The sequence below is a fragment of the Drosophila pseudoobscura genome, chromosome 4 (assembly GCF_009870125.1).
Source record: "Drosophila pseudoobscura strain MV-25-SWS-2005 chromosome 4, UCI_Dpse_MV25, whole genome shotgun sequence".
Taxonomy (NCBI): domain Eukaryota; kingdom Metazoa; phylum Arthropoda; class Insecta; order Diptera; family Drosophilidae; genus Drosophila; species Drosophila pseudoobscura.
In genome coordinates this window covers 22,542,243-22,554,661 of record NC_046681.1, presented here as the reverse complement: position 1 = coordinate 22,554,661, position 12,419 = coordinate 22,542,243, and the positions used below count along the sequence as shown (strand labels likewise).

Below are 12,419 nucleotides of genomic sequence, written 5' to 3'. Positions count from 1 at the left end.
TAAAATACATAAAGGTAATTAAAAGTAGTAATCTTGTAGAAAATGTATTCATCTATTCATCTAAGCTAAGTGTGCAAAGCTGAAAACTCTATATAGCTTGTATTCGACGGGAGATATTTTTGGCAATACCCGGTTCGCAGCAATGAGTCACATTCCATACACAAAAATGTTGCTAAATCATTAGAATACTGGATTTTTCTGCACGCTATATCTCGGCTAAGCAGCGGCCGATCTGGGCGTGTCATGTCTTTTCGTGATCGGGAGAGTCCTACCAGTCGACTGCAATCGGAAAAAAGGACATCTATTTTTTCACGATTTTCGCAAAAAATCATGATGGTTACATCATTAAATTTGCCAAAAATCGGCCTCATTTCCGTAGTCGAGATTTTTATATCGTTTGACAGTCTGGATGCTCACGATTCTGGGAGAGTAGGTCCTGCACCGATCTGGCCCTATTTTTCTGAGATATAGCCTTCTGAAGAATTGCATATCATTAAAATACTGTTACTTTTTTTTAGTCTTCCTTTCCTTTTAGCAGGTCGGCCCCTCCAGTAGCCAGGAATTCCTTGAGTCTCACGCTGCTTTCTTTCTCTCCGAGGTCGGAGAGATGACTCCTGGCTGGACTGTGGCAGCCACTGGCTATCCTTTTGCGAGCCATAGCCATAATGCCATTGCTGTGTCGCTGACTTGACAATGTGGCGTCCCGTATGCTGCATCAGGGACCAGTGATCGACGGCGGAATTGATGGTTCACGCCCACGGGAATCAAACGCTGGGGTTCAGCTTCAAGACGCGTAAGTGATTCAGTATATAATATTTGACATATCTTAAAATACATATATTTTCCTCCACAGGGGACTTAAGTACCCCCGCCAGACGGAGTCTTATCCAATCATTATCGAAGCATATTCGGGACAGACCGAGTCCTATCCCAGCCAGACAGAATCGTCTCATAGCAGGACAGAAACGCACCCCTCGCAAAATCCGTACCCAGCAGCCACCATGATCCTTCGTTCTGGCCATCGAAACAAGGACTTTGACTATGGCAACCATTGGAGGGACTACGCGGGCTACTAGATAGATTTCGTTAGTGTTAGGTTTAAGGATATACGCGTCCATATATTTAGAAAGTCGATACAAATGTTTTCCTCGAAACAAGGACTTTGACTATGGCAACCATTGGAGGGACTACGCGGGCTACTAGATAGATTTCGTTAGTGTTAGGTTTAAGGATATACGCGTCCATATATTTAGAAAGTCGATACAAATGTTTTCCTATTGTTTATATATTTATACTAAGCTATGATGAATAAAACTATTGAAAAATCATCCTTGCTGTTTTCTGTATTGGGGAAACTATACCGATTACCAAAAGGCGTTGCACACCCAGATCGTTACACAACCAGAGGAGAAAATTAGATATTTTTAATGTCTGAAAATGTCCTTGATCCTTAATAAGGACTCATCAAATCAGTGACATTTTTTCGATCACAGGAAGCCTTCGCACGCCCAGATCTGCCCACGAATAGCGGAGAAACCTAAATACATATGTATGGTTGGGGTTGGTCCTTACTGAAGGATCAAGGAAATTGTTCAGCCACCAATGAGGGAGAAAACAAGATATATACGTCTGAAGAAAATATCCTTGATCCTTGGTCCTTGATAAGGACTCCATCAGATTAGGGACATTTTTCCGAAGACAGGAAGCCGTCGCATGTCCTGATCGGGTTTCAAATAACGGAGAAAACAAAACTTGTAACTGGCTTTCAAAATGTAGTTCAAGAAATCGCCAATGGGGGAAAGAAAGAAACAATCGCGTCAAATGGCCAAAATCTGGATGGGACACCAGGCGAACAGAAATCAGCAGAAGGTCGCTGATTTTTTAAATTTTTGGACCCCAAAAGTATGCACCATTTTTTTGCACTCGCTACAGTTGCTTACTGCTGATTTCTGTTCGCCTGGTGTCCCATCCAGATTTTGGCCATTTGACGCGAGTTTTTTTTTTGTACGGTGGCGCCGCTATCGGTGATTTCTTGAACTACAATTTGAAAGCCAGTTACAAGCCAGATTTGTTTTCTCCGTTATTCGAGGCCCGATCGGGACATGCGACGGCTTCCCGTCTTCGGAAAAACGTCCCTAATTTGATGGAGTCCTTATCAAGGACCAAGGATCAAGGGTATTTTCTCCAGACAGACATATCTTGTTTTCTCCCTTATTTTTGTCCCGATTGGGACATGCCATGGCCCCCCGTGGTCAGAAAAATATCCCTGATCCTTCGGAAAGGACCCTAACAGCCCCCACCATCCATATTTAGTTTTCTAGGCTATTTGTGGCCCGATTGGGACGAACGTAGACTTAATGTGTTCGGAAGAACATCCTTGATCAAATGCAGTCCTTATCAAGGACCAAGGATCAAGGATATTTTCTTCAGACATATATATCTTGTTTTCTCCCTCATTGGTGGCTGAACAATTTCCTTGATCCTTCAGTAAGGACCAACCCCAACCATACATATGTATTTAGGTTTCTCCGCTATTCGTGGGCAGATCTGGGCGTGCGAAGGCTTCCTGTGATCGAAAAAATGTCCCTGATTTGATGAGTCCTTATTAAGGATCAAGGACATTTTCAGACATTAAAATTATCTAATTTTCTCCTCTGGTTGTGTAACGATCTGGGTGTGCAACGCCTTTTGGTAATCGGTATAGTTTCCCCAATACAGAAAACAGCAAGGATGATTTTTCAATAGTTTTATTCATCATAACTTAGCTTAGTATAAATATATAAACAATAGGAAAACAATTGTATCGACTTTCTAAATATATGGACGCGTATATCCTTAAACCTAACACTAACGAAATCTATCTAGTAGCCCGCGTAGTCCCTCCAATGGTTGCCATAGTCAAAGTCCTTGTTTCGATGGCCAGAACGAAGGATCATAGTGGCTGCTGGGTACGGATTTTGCGAGGGGTGCGTTTCTGTCCTGCTATGAGACGATTCTGTCTGGCTGGGATAGGACTCGGTCTGTCCCGAATATGCTTCGATAATGATTGGATAAGACTCCGTCTGGCGGGGGTACTTAAGTCCCCTGTGGAGGAAAATATATGTATTTTAAGATATGTCAAATATTATATCCTGAATCACTTACGCGTCTTGAAGCTGAACCCCAGCGTTTGATTCCCGTGGGCGTGAACCATCAATTCCGCCGTCGATCACTGGTCCCTGATGCAGCATACGGGACGCCACATTGTCAAGTCAGCGACACAGCAATGGCATTATGGCTATGGCTCGCAAAAGGATAGCCAGTGGCTGCCACAGTCCAGCCAGGAGTCATCTCTCCGACCTCGGAGAGAAAGAAAGCAGCGTGAGACTCAAGGAATTCCTGGCTACTGGAGGGGCCGACCTGCTAAAAGGAAAGGAAGACTAAAAAAAAGTAACAGTATTTTAATGATATGCAATTCTTCAGAAGGCTATATCTCAGAAAAATAGGGCCAGATCGGTGCAGGACCTACTCTCCCAGAATCGTGAGCATCCAGACTGTCAAACGATATCAAAATCTCGACTACGGAAATGAGGCCGATTTTTGGCAAATTTAATGATGTAACCATCATGATTTTTTGCGAAAATCGTGAAAAAATAGATGTCCTTTTTTCCGATTGCAGTCGACTGGCAGGACTCTCCCGATCACGAAAAGACATGACACGCCGAGATCGGCCGCTGTTTAGCCGAGATATAGCGTGCAGAAAAAACCAGTATTCTAAAGATTTGCAAATCCAGATCTTCAGAAGGCTATATCTCAGAAAAATAGGGCCAGATCACAGCAGGACCTACTCTCCCAGAATCGTGAGGATCCACACTGTCCAACGCCATCAAAATCTCGACTACGGAAATGAGGCCGATTTTTGGCAAATTTAATGATGTAACCATCATGATTTTTTGCGAAAATCGTGAAAAAATAGATGTCCTTTTTTCCGATTGCAGTCGACTGGCAGGACTCTCCCGATCACGAAAAGACATGACACGCCCAGATCGGCCGCTGTTTAGCCGAGATATAGCGTGCAGAAAAAACCAGTATTCTAAAGATTTGCAAATCCAGATCTTCAGAAGGCTATATCTCAGAAAAATAGGGCCAGATCGGTGCAGGACCTACTCTCCCAGAATCGTGAGCATCCAGACTGTCAAACGATATAAAAATCTCGACTACGGAAATGAGGCCGATTTTTGGCAAATTTAATGATGTAACCATCATGATTTTTTGCGAAAATCGTGAAAAAATAGATGTCCTTTTTTCCGATTGCAGTCGACTGGCAGGACTATCCCGATCACGAAAAGTCATGACACGCCCAGATCGGCCGCTGTTTAGCCGAGATATAGCGTGCTGAAAAAACCAGTATTCTAAAGATTTGCAAATCCAAGGTTAAAGCCTCGGGCCGCCTATCCGGGGAAATAGATAATGAAATTCGCTCTCAGAAGAAATAAAACAGTTTGTAATCTATACTATGATCTGGGGCTGGGGATGGCTGGGAGACACTGGGATCTAATCCAGAAAGTTCGTTGTTCAACTCAGTTGTTTGCCTGTTTAAATGGAGGGGAACTCAATGGGTTAAGTTCGGTTTTTTCCTCGGTATATATCGATAAGCCCATTTTTGAACGAATAAATTTACAAAGATAAGATATGGCAACGGAACACCAGCTGACAAAGATTGCGGATATAGCTGATCTGCGGGCACTACAGGGACTATATCTGAAAGATTGGCCGAAGCACTGCGTGGGCTACTTCTGGCTGGACAACTATTTGAGGTGGTTGCAAGATGATCCAGAAATCAGGCACTTGACCTTCTACACGCTGGACAATGATTGGGCGACCGATGGACTATTTCTACTCGTGGTAGGAAATAGCTGAGGGAAACCTTTACATGTGCTTAATCCAGTTTTCGGACACCTTTCAGCATCGCTATCAACTGTTCTTCTGTAACCTGAGTAGACGGAGACCGCAGCTGAAACTGGCTCTGAGTCTGCTGGACTGGTCTGGCGGCTACAAAGTGAGTGCCATTCACGAAGAGCATCATCTGGTGTACAGGGAGCTGCTGGCAGAACTTCAACTAGGAATGGATCGAGAGAAAAACACCATTATGTATCGACTATGCTGTCAGAAGGCCAAGGAACTGGAAGTCGAGTGTCCCTCGGGCTACTACTTGGACAAAGTGAGGCTGGAGCATGCAGAACTTGTCAATGATCTGTGGTCCGCTCGTCATCCGGGCAGTCTGTATCTCATTCAACTGCTGATTTCAAAAAATACAAACATAGGTTTATACGAAAGGGAAACCGGGATGCTGTGTGCCTGGTGCTTGAGGTAGGAATTGGAATAATAGATTACACTAGATTACATCATTAATTCATTCTCAATAACGCAGACTGCAAAGCGGCTTCCTGGGAGCCCTGGAGGTGCGTAAATCCCATCAGCGTCGCGGTCTGGGTATGATTGTAGCTGCTGCCATATCCCAATCAATAGCAAAGGACCTGCAGCAGGATGTGACGGCTCTAGTTAATTTAAGCAATTCAGCTGCCTGCAGGCTGTTCGAGAAGCTACAGTTTACGTTGGTGCAGGGCGAGCACTACTACTGGAGCATGAGCCTACCCAAAACGGGCGGCCAGATAGACTGGCCCAACAATGAATAAAGAGTGATGGAGATAGCGCATCCATACAACAGTAATGATCTATGATAAAGCTTATAAAGACCAGACCTAGACACCCATAAAGTTTCACCTGTCTCTGAGTGCACCGAAAAGTAAGCCAAAAGGTTAGATAACAGTCTCTATATAAAGCCCGACGGCCTTTACATTTTTTGGATAGTCGGGAAAATGGTGTCCCTCCAGAAGGCGGGCCTCCAGGACCTGGAGCACCTGCAGAAACTTTACGCTTGCGACCTCTCCAAGTATTGTACAGAGTTCCAGTGTCTGGACAGTTTCATTGGTCTCTATACGACTCGGTTGCATCTCAAGAATGTGGAAGTTTTCACCCTGCCGGACCAAGAACTTGGGCTGTTTGTGATTGTGGTAAACTCCCGACAAACTTTGGAAAATTCTTCGTTTTTGTATATGCTCATGTGCACTTACCATTTGTCAGGATCGCTATCAGATCTTCGTCGGTTGTTTGGATACTGAGAACTCGGAGCAACTGTTGGAGCAGGCCCTACACCAGCTGGACTGGTGGGGAGGCATGCAATGTTCCTCCATACGAAGCAGATATGGTGCGGCTGTCGCCCGAGTCGTAAAAAGCAAAGTGCCGCCATTGAAGTTCGATCTGGAAAATAATTTGTACTTTCTTCCAAAGGAAGAGGCTTTGGAGTTGGACGTGGAGTGAGCAACTACCTAACGGTTGGCCAGGCCGCACCACAGAATTTACCTTAGATCTTACCTTTTCAGAGTTCCCTCTGGGTTCTTTTTGAAAGCATTGTCGCAGCAGGACGCTCACGTGGTAGACAGCTCCTGGGAATGGAGTCATTCGGGTTCGTTCTTTTTTATTGAACGTCAAATTCTCACGAGCATCTGCGTGGGCCTGTACCAGGAAGATAACCAAGAGCTGGTTGCTTGGTGTATAAGGTAAATTGTACAAAACCATCCTAAACGATAAAGAATACGAAGATGTCATTATTTTACAGAGCACAAGATGGATTTCTGGCTGCCCTCCAGGTCAAAGATTCGCACCAACGTCGCGGCTTTGGGGCTGTGGTGGTGAAAGAGTATTCCAGACGAGTTGCCCTGCTGGATTATGATGTTATAGCCGAAGTTTATCCGGGAAACAAGGCTTCTTCAGGCTTGTTTCGCAAATTGGGCTTCAAGGTCATCGATCAGTGCCGTTGGCTGGCGACAGTGCCTTCCCAAGGCGACTTCACCTGGCCAGATGGAGAATGATAATAATTATTGATAAGAACTGCAATTAGAATATTATAAGATTACAATACAACATCTGTTCTTGGCAACTATATGTACGTAGTACTGCTGTGTGGGAACTAAATAAACGATTAACTTAAGAGAAAACTGGTTGATAAAGAGAGGCGGATGATAGAATATATGTACATACATTTAAGAGAGACCTGCTAAGAGGTACAAACCCCCCATAATCGGTATATTTTATACTCATTTTCGTTTGCCTTGTTGTTGCGAGAGGTTGTGTGCTGTGCTCCAACGAAATGAGTTATAAACTAAAAGTTATTGGATTGTTAGAGCTGGAGGCGTTTCAAAAGCTCTACAAACAAAACTGGCCCAAATACTGTCCCGAATACTATTGTCTCGATAATTTTATAGAATTTCTGAAGGCGGATCCACAAATCAAGAACTTAAAACTCTTTACATTAGAGGGAGAGCAGGCGAGATATGATGCGCTCTTTGTTGTTGTGGTCTGTAATGAGATACTCTTAAATTACATATAACATTTCTAAGAAGTACTCTTTAGGATCGCTATCAGATTTTTGTGGGAAGTTTAAACAACACAAATGGACTTACGCGGCAGGCCCTCGATTTACTGGATTGGTCCTTTGGCTTCAAGTGCAGTTCCATACCCTCCAGACACATCGAAGCGTTGGATAATGTTGTTCGGTCAAAAGAATTGAATTTGGAGTTCCGTGATGCCACTGATTTGTTTTACATGAAGGCAGAGGATGCCCTGATGCTAAAGGTTGAGTAAGTGAATGAAATAAAGTTCGTTGGTCGACGTTATAAGTTATATATTCATTCAGGCCTCCAGCAGGTTTCATTTTTAAATCATTGAGTGAGGCAGATGCTCCGTTGATCAATGAGGAATGGCCCAACCATCACTTGGGTTCTCTGTACTTCATCCAAAGACAAATTCGAATGTGCGTGAATGCTGGTCTATATACAGAGGAAACCCAGGAATTGGTGGCCTGGTGTATCAGGTGAATGATGGTTAACAGATTACAAGTCGAAGCCATCTTATAATCATGTAAACCTTTAAGGTTACAGGGCGGCTATTTAGGCGCCCTGCAGGTGAAAGACTGCCACAAGCGACGCGGCTTCGGGAGCCTCGTAACCAGGGAAATTTCACATCGCTTAGCCACCCAGGGACACGATGTGATGGCCCTCGTAGGTCCCTCCAACAAGCCATCCGCTGGGATGTTCAGCAAGCTGGGCTTTCGGATCATCGACCAATGCGTCTGGCTGAGAACGAAGCCCACGATTGGAGAGTTTACATGGCCCGATGGCGAGTAGTTACACTTGATTACTATAGATTTATAATAAAATATTACACATATTACATACATGAATAGTAAAATATTACAACTATCTTGTATACGCATACAACTTTTGTATAAAAAAATACGCAAAGCCAAGCGGCTTTATATTCTATCTGACTAGACACGACTTCTATGCCGCCAATTGGCTGAGTAAACGCTGACAGCGTTCCATTTGAGCAGGACTCTGCTGCACACTGGAATCCTCCAGCATCAGAGTCAGCAGCTTTCGCAAGCACTCGAGATCGTATTGCACATGGTAATCGCTCATTTTATAGGTATCAAAAAGTAAAAATTTGGTGGTCGTTGAATTGTCTACGAGTGCGGCCAATCGACGTGCGGATATAAACTCTAGAAGTTCTATAAAATCGAGGTAGTTGATGCCGAAGCTGGCCCGCAGCATGGTCTGGCAGTGGGCCTCAAAGTTATCCATTTGCTGGCAATCGGAGATCTCCTTCCGTACGGCCTTCAGGTTGTTCAGGAGGTTACGCCAGACCATCAGTATATTGCAGGCATTGAACCAGTTGTGATTGATCGATATGGTGTCGGTTAGATTCCACACCTGATGGTACCAGCCGCTGGGAACAAAGACGGCCTCATTGGCTGTCTGATTGATGGTAAAGTAGTGCACCTTATGCTCTTCCAGCAACTGTTCGTTAATTCTGAAGGGAAGATTTCCAAGGCGGTCGCTTAGCTTGAGTTCTTGGCCGGGCGGCATAATCAACCACTTCTTGTGACCAACAATGTTGGTGGACCAGCTGAACGAACCAAAGACATCCGAATGATAGGAGGTCCTAAAAACAAAAGCGAACGAAAAGTTAATTATTTGTACATATGTACTATAAGTAATATTTGTAGCTACCAAGAGTCCTTGGGTCCCATGTAAACGAAACGATAATCGTCTCGCTGCTGTTCGAGCAACTGCTCGTTCAGCCAGTCGGAGGCAAAGTATTTAGGCACCTTGTAGAAATCATAGCCGGGCATTTGGGCAGCCAGATGCCAATCCTTGAGGTAGAGATTATCCGTCGTCTTCCCTGCCACATTGCTATTTACTTCCTCCGCTTCGTTCTCGATGCGGCTCTGCCAGCGGTTCAGGTAATCGTGAAAATTCAGCTCTACTTTGGCATGGCTGTTGAAGTAGGTGGCGTTGCAGTCGGCCACCGGCACTGGACAGTCGCCAATACGTCTTCTGAGGTAGTCAAAATTGATGTGAGCGCCGGCCAAGGCACTGTTCGTAATCCCATTTGCATTGGCATTGTCGTCCCCATAGCTGTTGCTGGTCCATTGCTGACATTCCCAGTTGGTGGACACATCCGTAATGACGACGGGCCAATTCTGGTGCATGTATTTCCAGTAGAACTCATTGTAGCTTATTTCACTCGCTCCACGGCGATGGACATTGTCTGGCGTCGCCGGGAACAGCTCTTTGTCATCTCGGGGAGGCGATTGCAGGCCCAGTAGCTCGGCGCCCGCCCTCCTCTCTGTGGCCATACGATGTGGCAATGGAGTTCGATTATCAAGGGGGCGGCACACATGCACTGGCTGTTTTTTCTTAACTTAATATTTCATTTAATAATAACATACCGTCTGACAGTGTGACCGCGGATTAATCGTTAAAATATACCGTCTGACCCTCAGAAATATACCGTCTCATTTTAAAAATATACCGTAAATATACTGGCAAATTCAGTTTTTACATATTCCTCGTTTTTGATATTCCGTCGAATATTATTTGCTAGACAGACCTCTCAGCCCAGCCCACATAATTTTATCCGATTGACAAACCATTTTTCTTCAAAATAATAAAGTGATCGATCAAAATATATCACTATATATACCGATGTACAGTAAATGGTCAACCTGGCATGAATTTTTGGTAGAATATACGTCGGTGTGACCGAATTTTCGTGGATGTATCGATTCAGCAGCTGATTGCTATCGATTGCGTACGAAAAAATACCGATGTTCGGCTCACGCAATATGCGATGTATTTTCATGCCAGAGCGCGCCAACATTTAAAAATTGGAAATTAAACAAACTGGTTGTCATTTTTCTTTAATTGTTTTATATTACTGAATTTCAGTTGCCATTTGAGTTTTATTTTCTAAACATTTTACCATTTTCAAGTTTTTAACTACAATTTGGTTTTACATATGCGTGTCTGTGTGTATTCCGGATACCAAAACCAAAAATATCCAACGAAAAAGAGGATTAATCGTTTTGGAATTGAGATTGGAGAATTGAGATTCTGTAATATATATATGCGTGTATATGCATGTTTGTGTATGTTACTCCGGTTGAATATCTAGGCGTATTCATATATGTATAAACTTTACAGATATTTATTTAGCAGCCACGCCTTGCAGGCGCGACCCGCGACCTATGAACTAACAACTGTCTCCGCGTCAGAATCTGATCCGATACAATACTCGTATTTAGCTTAAATGGTTTTTTGCTAGAAAACTATATAATGATCATACAAATGAGAGCATAGGTAAAAATGCTATTTACACATACAAAATCGTACAAAAACGTAACAATAGATCTTTATGTATATATTTATATAGATTTGCATTAGTTATTATTCTTCGGTTTTGGTTTAGAAAAATGCACAATTATTGGGGGTTTTTCCACTTGCAATAATTCGGTTTGTGTATGTATAATTTGTTTACTTAGGCTAGGAGCATTTCACTAGATTTTCGTTCTTTCATGTGGTTTTTCTTTAGAAGGTACAGAGAGACTGACAAACTGACGACAGAGCAATGTGTTCTTCGGGGGAAAATTATGGAGAAATCGTGACTTCTATTGTGTACATATATTAATCCTATATTCTATATGTAATCTATGTACATTTTTCTGTGCGATAGGCAGTGCCACGCCCACACTTACACACTTAAAAACTAATTTAGTATTTATTACGCTATTCATTCTCCAGTTTGAGCCCCGTCCGACTGCAGAAACTGCTTAAAAATTTAACTAAATATTTAATTTATGTCCCGCCTGAAGCCTGGGACTTAAGTACTATATTTAAGGTTCTGTTTACATATTTGAATACAATATTTTATATTATTTTATTCATTTAAGTGTATGCTTTCCCACTAGCAAATATTTGCATTGAATTTGAATGCAAAAAATCATTTACTTTAAATATTTTTATAATCTTTTTCTTTTGTTGTTTTCGTTTTATTCGTTTATTTATTACATACTTTGATATGTAGTTTTCGTGTAAATTATTCGGATACTGGAAATATCTGGGGGCTAAATGAGAAATGGGTTTATTTGTTGGTCCAGCTTGGAGTTTTTTGAAACAAAGTTATATTATTTCTGGATAAAAAAGAAAGCAAAATTTACGGGATAAATATGAGGGTTTTGTGTGTAGCTTATAATATATTTTATTTATTTTTTTTTGGCAGTCTGTAGATTGTCACCAAAATCAAAAGAAATTCGCTTCGTTTACACAGGGAGGGGGAAAGAGGAAAAATATTTCTTCTGCCTGATATTCAGGCATATAAATATGGCTTATATATCTATTAACTATGTATTTAAAGCTTATACGAATCTTATGTGTATCTAGACTGTGAGTATGCTAAATTTTGTATCCTCTATACATAGAAATCCAAAGTTGCTGCAGCAAAAGCAGAACTTTATTCATTCGTTGCCTGACGCCGGGTCGGGTGGATCTCTGGTACAACCTCTGATTGCTTGGGGCCGGTGTTCGATTAGCTGGAGGTGCAGTTGTACGGATCGTCGGTGCGGAAGTTGGGGTGATCCTCGTACGGCTTGACTCCGGCAGTCTTTTTGTCGTCCCTCAGCTTCTCCACCTGCTGCATGACCCGCAGAAAGTTACCGCCCGCCAACTTTGTCAACTCATCCATCGTCCAGCCGCCACCCAGAAGCTCCGCAAAGAGGGTCGGATACGAGGAGACATCCTCCAGGCCTTTGGGTGTGCTAAAACAAGATAAAAGATCGATTAGTCCGAGCTCTGGATTTCCTATCACCCCACAAGCACATAAAACACACATATTTCAAAACTTTCTGCACAATTTATTTCAATATTCGTTAAACCATAAACTATATATGACACACAAAAATAAATTGAATAAACAAGCCAAAGGCTCAACAAAGTGAGAATCGAATGGACAGCACTCTCTATGGGTAATAAAGCAGCATT

The 12,419-nt window shown here is 42.8% G+C and overlaps 7 protein-coding genes across 8 annotated transcripts in view; 4 read left to right on the top strand and 3 right to left on the bottom strand.

The window, feature by feature from the left end:
- The first annotated feature begins 513 nt into the window (after window positions 1-513).
- On the top strand, window positions 514-1,133 carry LOC117184024 (uncharacterized). Its single transcript, XM_033379978.1, has 2 exons — window positions 514-793; window positions 854-1,133. Exons 1-2 carry the CDS (start codon window positions 708-710, stop codon window positions 1,074-1,076), a joined length of 309 nt encoding a protein of 102 aa, XP_033235869.1. The 5' UTR covers window positions 514-707; the 3' UTR covers window positions 1,077-1,133.
- A 1,598-nt stretch (window positions 1,134-2,731) lies between these two features.
- LOC26532393 (uncharacterized) lies at window positions 2,732-3,424 on the bottom strand. Its single transcript, XM_015180592.2, has 2 exons — window positions 3,145-3,424; window positions 2,732-3,084 (listed from the first exon to the last, which is right to left on the bottom strand). The coding sequence occupies exons 1-2, from the start codon at window positions 3,228-3,230 to the stop codon at window positions 2,862-2,864; spliced, it is 309 nt and encodes a 102-aa protein (XP_015036078.2). The 5' UTR covers window positions 3,231-3,424; the 3' UTR covers window positions 2,732-2,861.
- Window positions 3,425-4,640: 1,216 nt separating this feature from the next.
- LOC4816799 (uncharacterized) lies at window positions 4,641-5,710 on the top strand. Its single transcript, XM_001356623.4, has 3 exons — window positions 4,641-4,884; window positions 4,946-5,349; window positions 5,411-5,710. Exons 1-3 carry the CDS (start codon window positions 4,672-4,674, stop codon window positions 5,673-5,675), a joined length of 882 nt encoding a protein of 293 aa, XP_001356659.2. The 5' UTR covers window positions 4,641-4,671; the 3' UTR covers window positions 5,676-5,710.
- A 130-nt stretch (window positions 5,711-5,840) lies between these two features.
- On the top strand, window positions 5,841-7,030 carry LOC6902949 (uncharacterized). The gene is made up of 4 exons (XM_002132639.3): window positions 5,841-6,053; window positions 6,124-6,356; window positions 6,423-6,599; window positions 6,659-7,030. The coding sequence occupies exons 1-4, from the start codon at window positions 5,859-5,861 to the stop codon at window positions 6,909-6,911; spliced, it is 858 nt and encodes a 285-aa protein (XP_002132675.1). The 5' UTR covers window positions 5,841-5,858; the 3' UTR covers window positions 6,912-7,030.
- A 54-nt stretch (window positions 7,031-7,084) lies between these two features.
- LOC4816800 (uncharacterized) lies at window positions 7,085-8,277 on the top strand. 2 transcript variants are annotated; one of them, XM_015180591.2, is made up of 4 exons: window positions 7,085-7,396; window positions 7,465-7,679; window positions 7,736-7,912; window positions 7,973-8,277. In XM_015180591.2, the coding sequence occupies exons 1-4, from the start codon at window positions 7,190-7,192 to the stop codon at window positions 8,223-8,225; spliced, it is 852 nt and encodes a 283-aa protein (XP_015036077.2). In that variant the 5' UTR covers window positions 7,085-7,189; the 3' UTR covers window positions 8,226-8,277. The 2 variants fall into 2 exon arrangements, with proteins under 2 accessions (XP_015036077.2, XP_001356660.2); XM_001356624.4 differs by having other exon boundaries at window positions 7,453-7,679.
- Window positions 8,274-9,867, bottom strand: JMJD4 (jumonji domain containing 4). Its single transcript, XM_001356622.4, has 2 exons — window positions 9,111-9,867; window positions 8,274-9,042 (listed from the first exon to the last, which is right to left on the bottom strand). The coding sequence occupies exons 1-2, from the start codon at window positions 9,737-9,739 to the stop codon at window positions 8,382-8,384; spliced, it is 1,290 nt and encodes a 429-aa protein (XP_001356658.3). The 5' UTR covers window positions 9,740-9,867; the 3' UTR covers window positions 8,274-8,381.
- Window positions 9,868-10,296: 429 nt separating this feature from the next.
- The window catches only part of LOC4817320 (protein naked cuticle), a 55,763-nt gene continuing 53,640 nt past the window's right edge, over window positions 10,297-12,419 (bottom strand). The window contains exon 10 of the mRNA XM_033379492.1: window positions 10,297-12,196. Coding sequence (XP_033235383.1) covers window positions 11,968-12,196 — 229 coding nt within the window. The 3' untranslated portion in view covers window positions 10,297-11,967. The remainder of the gene's footprint in view (window positions 12,197-12,419) is intronic.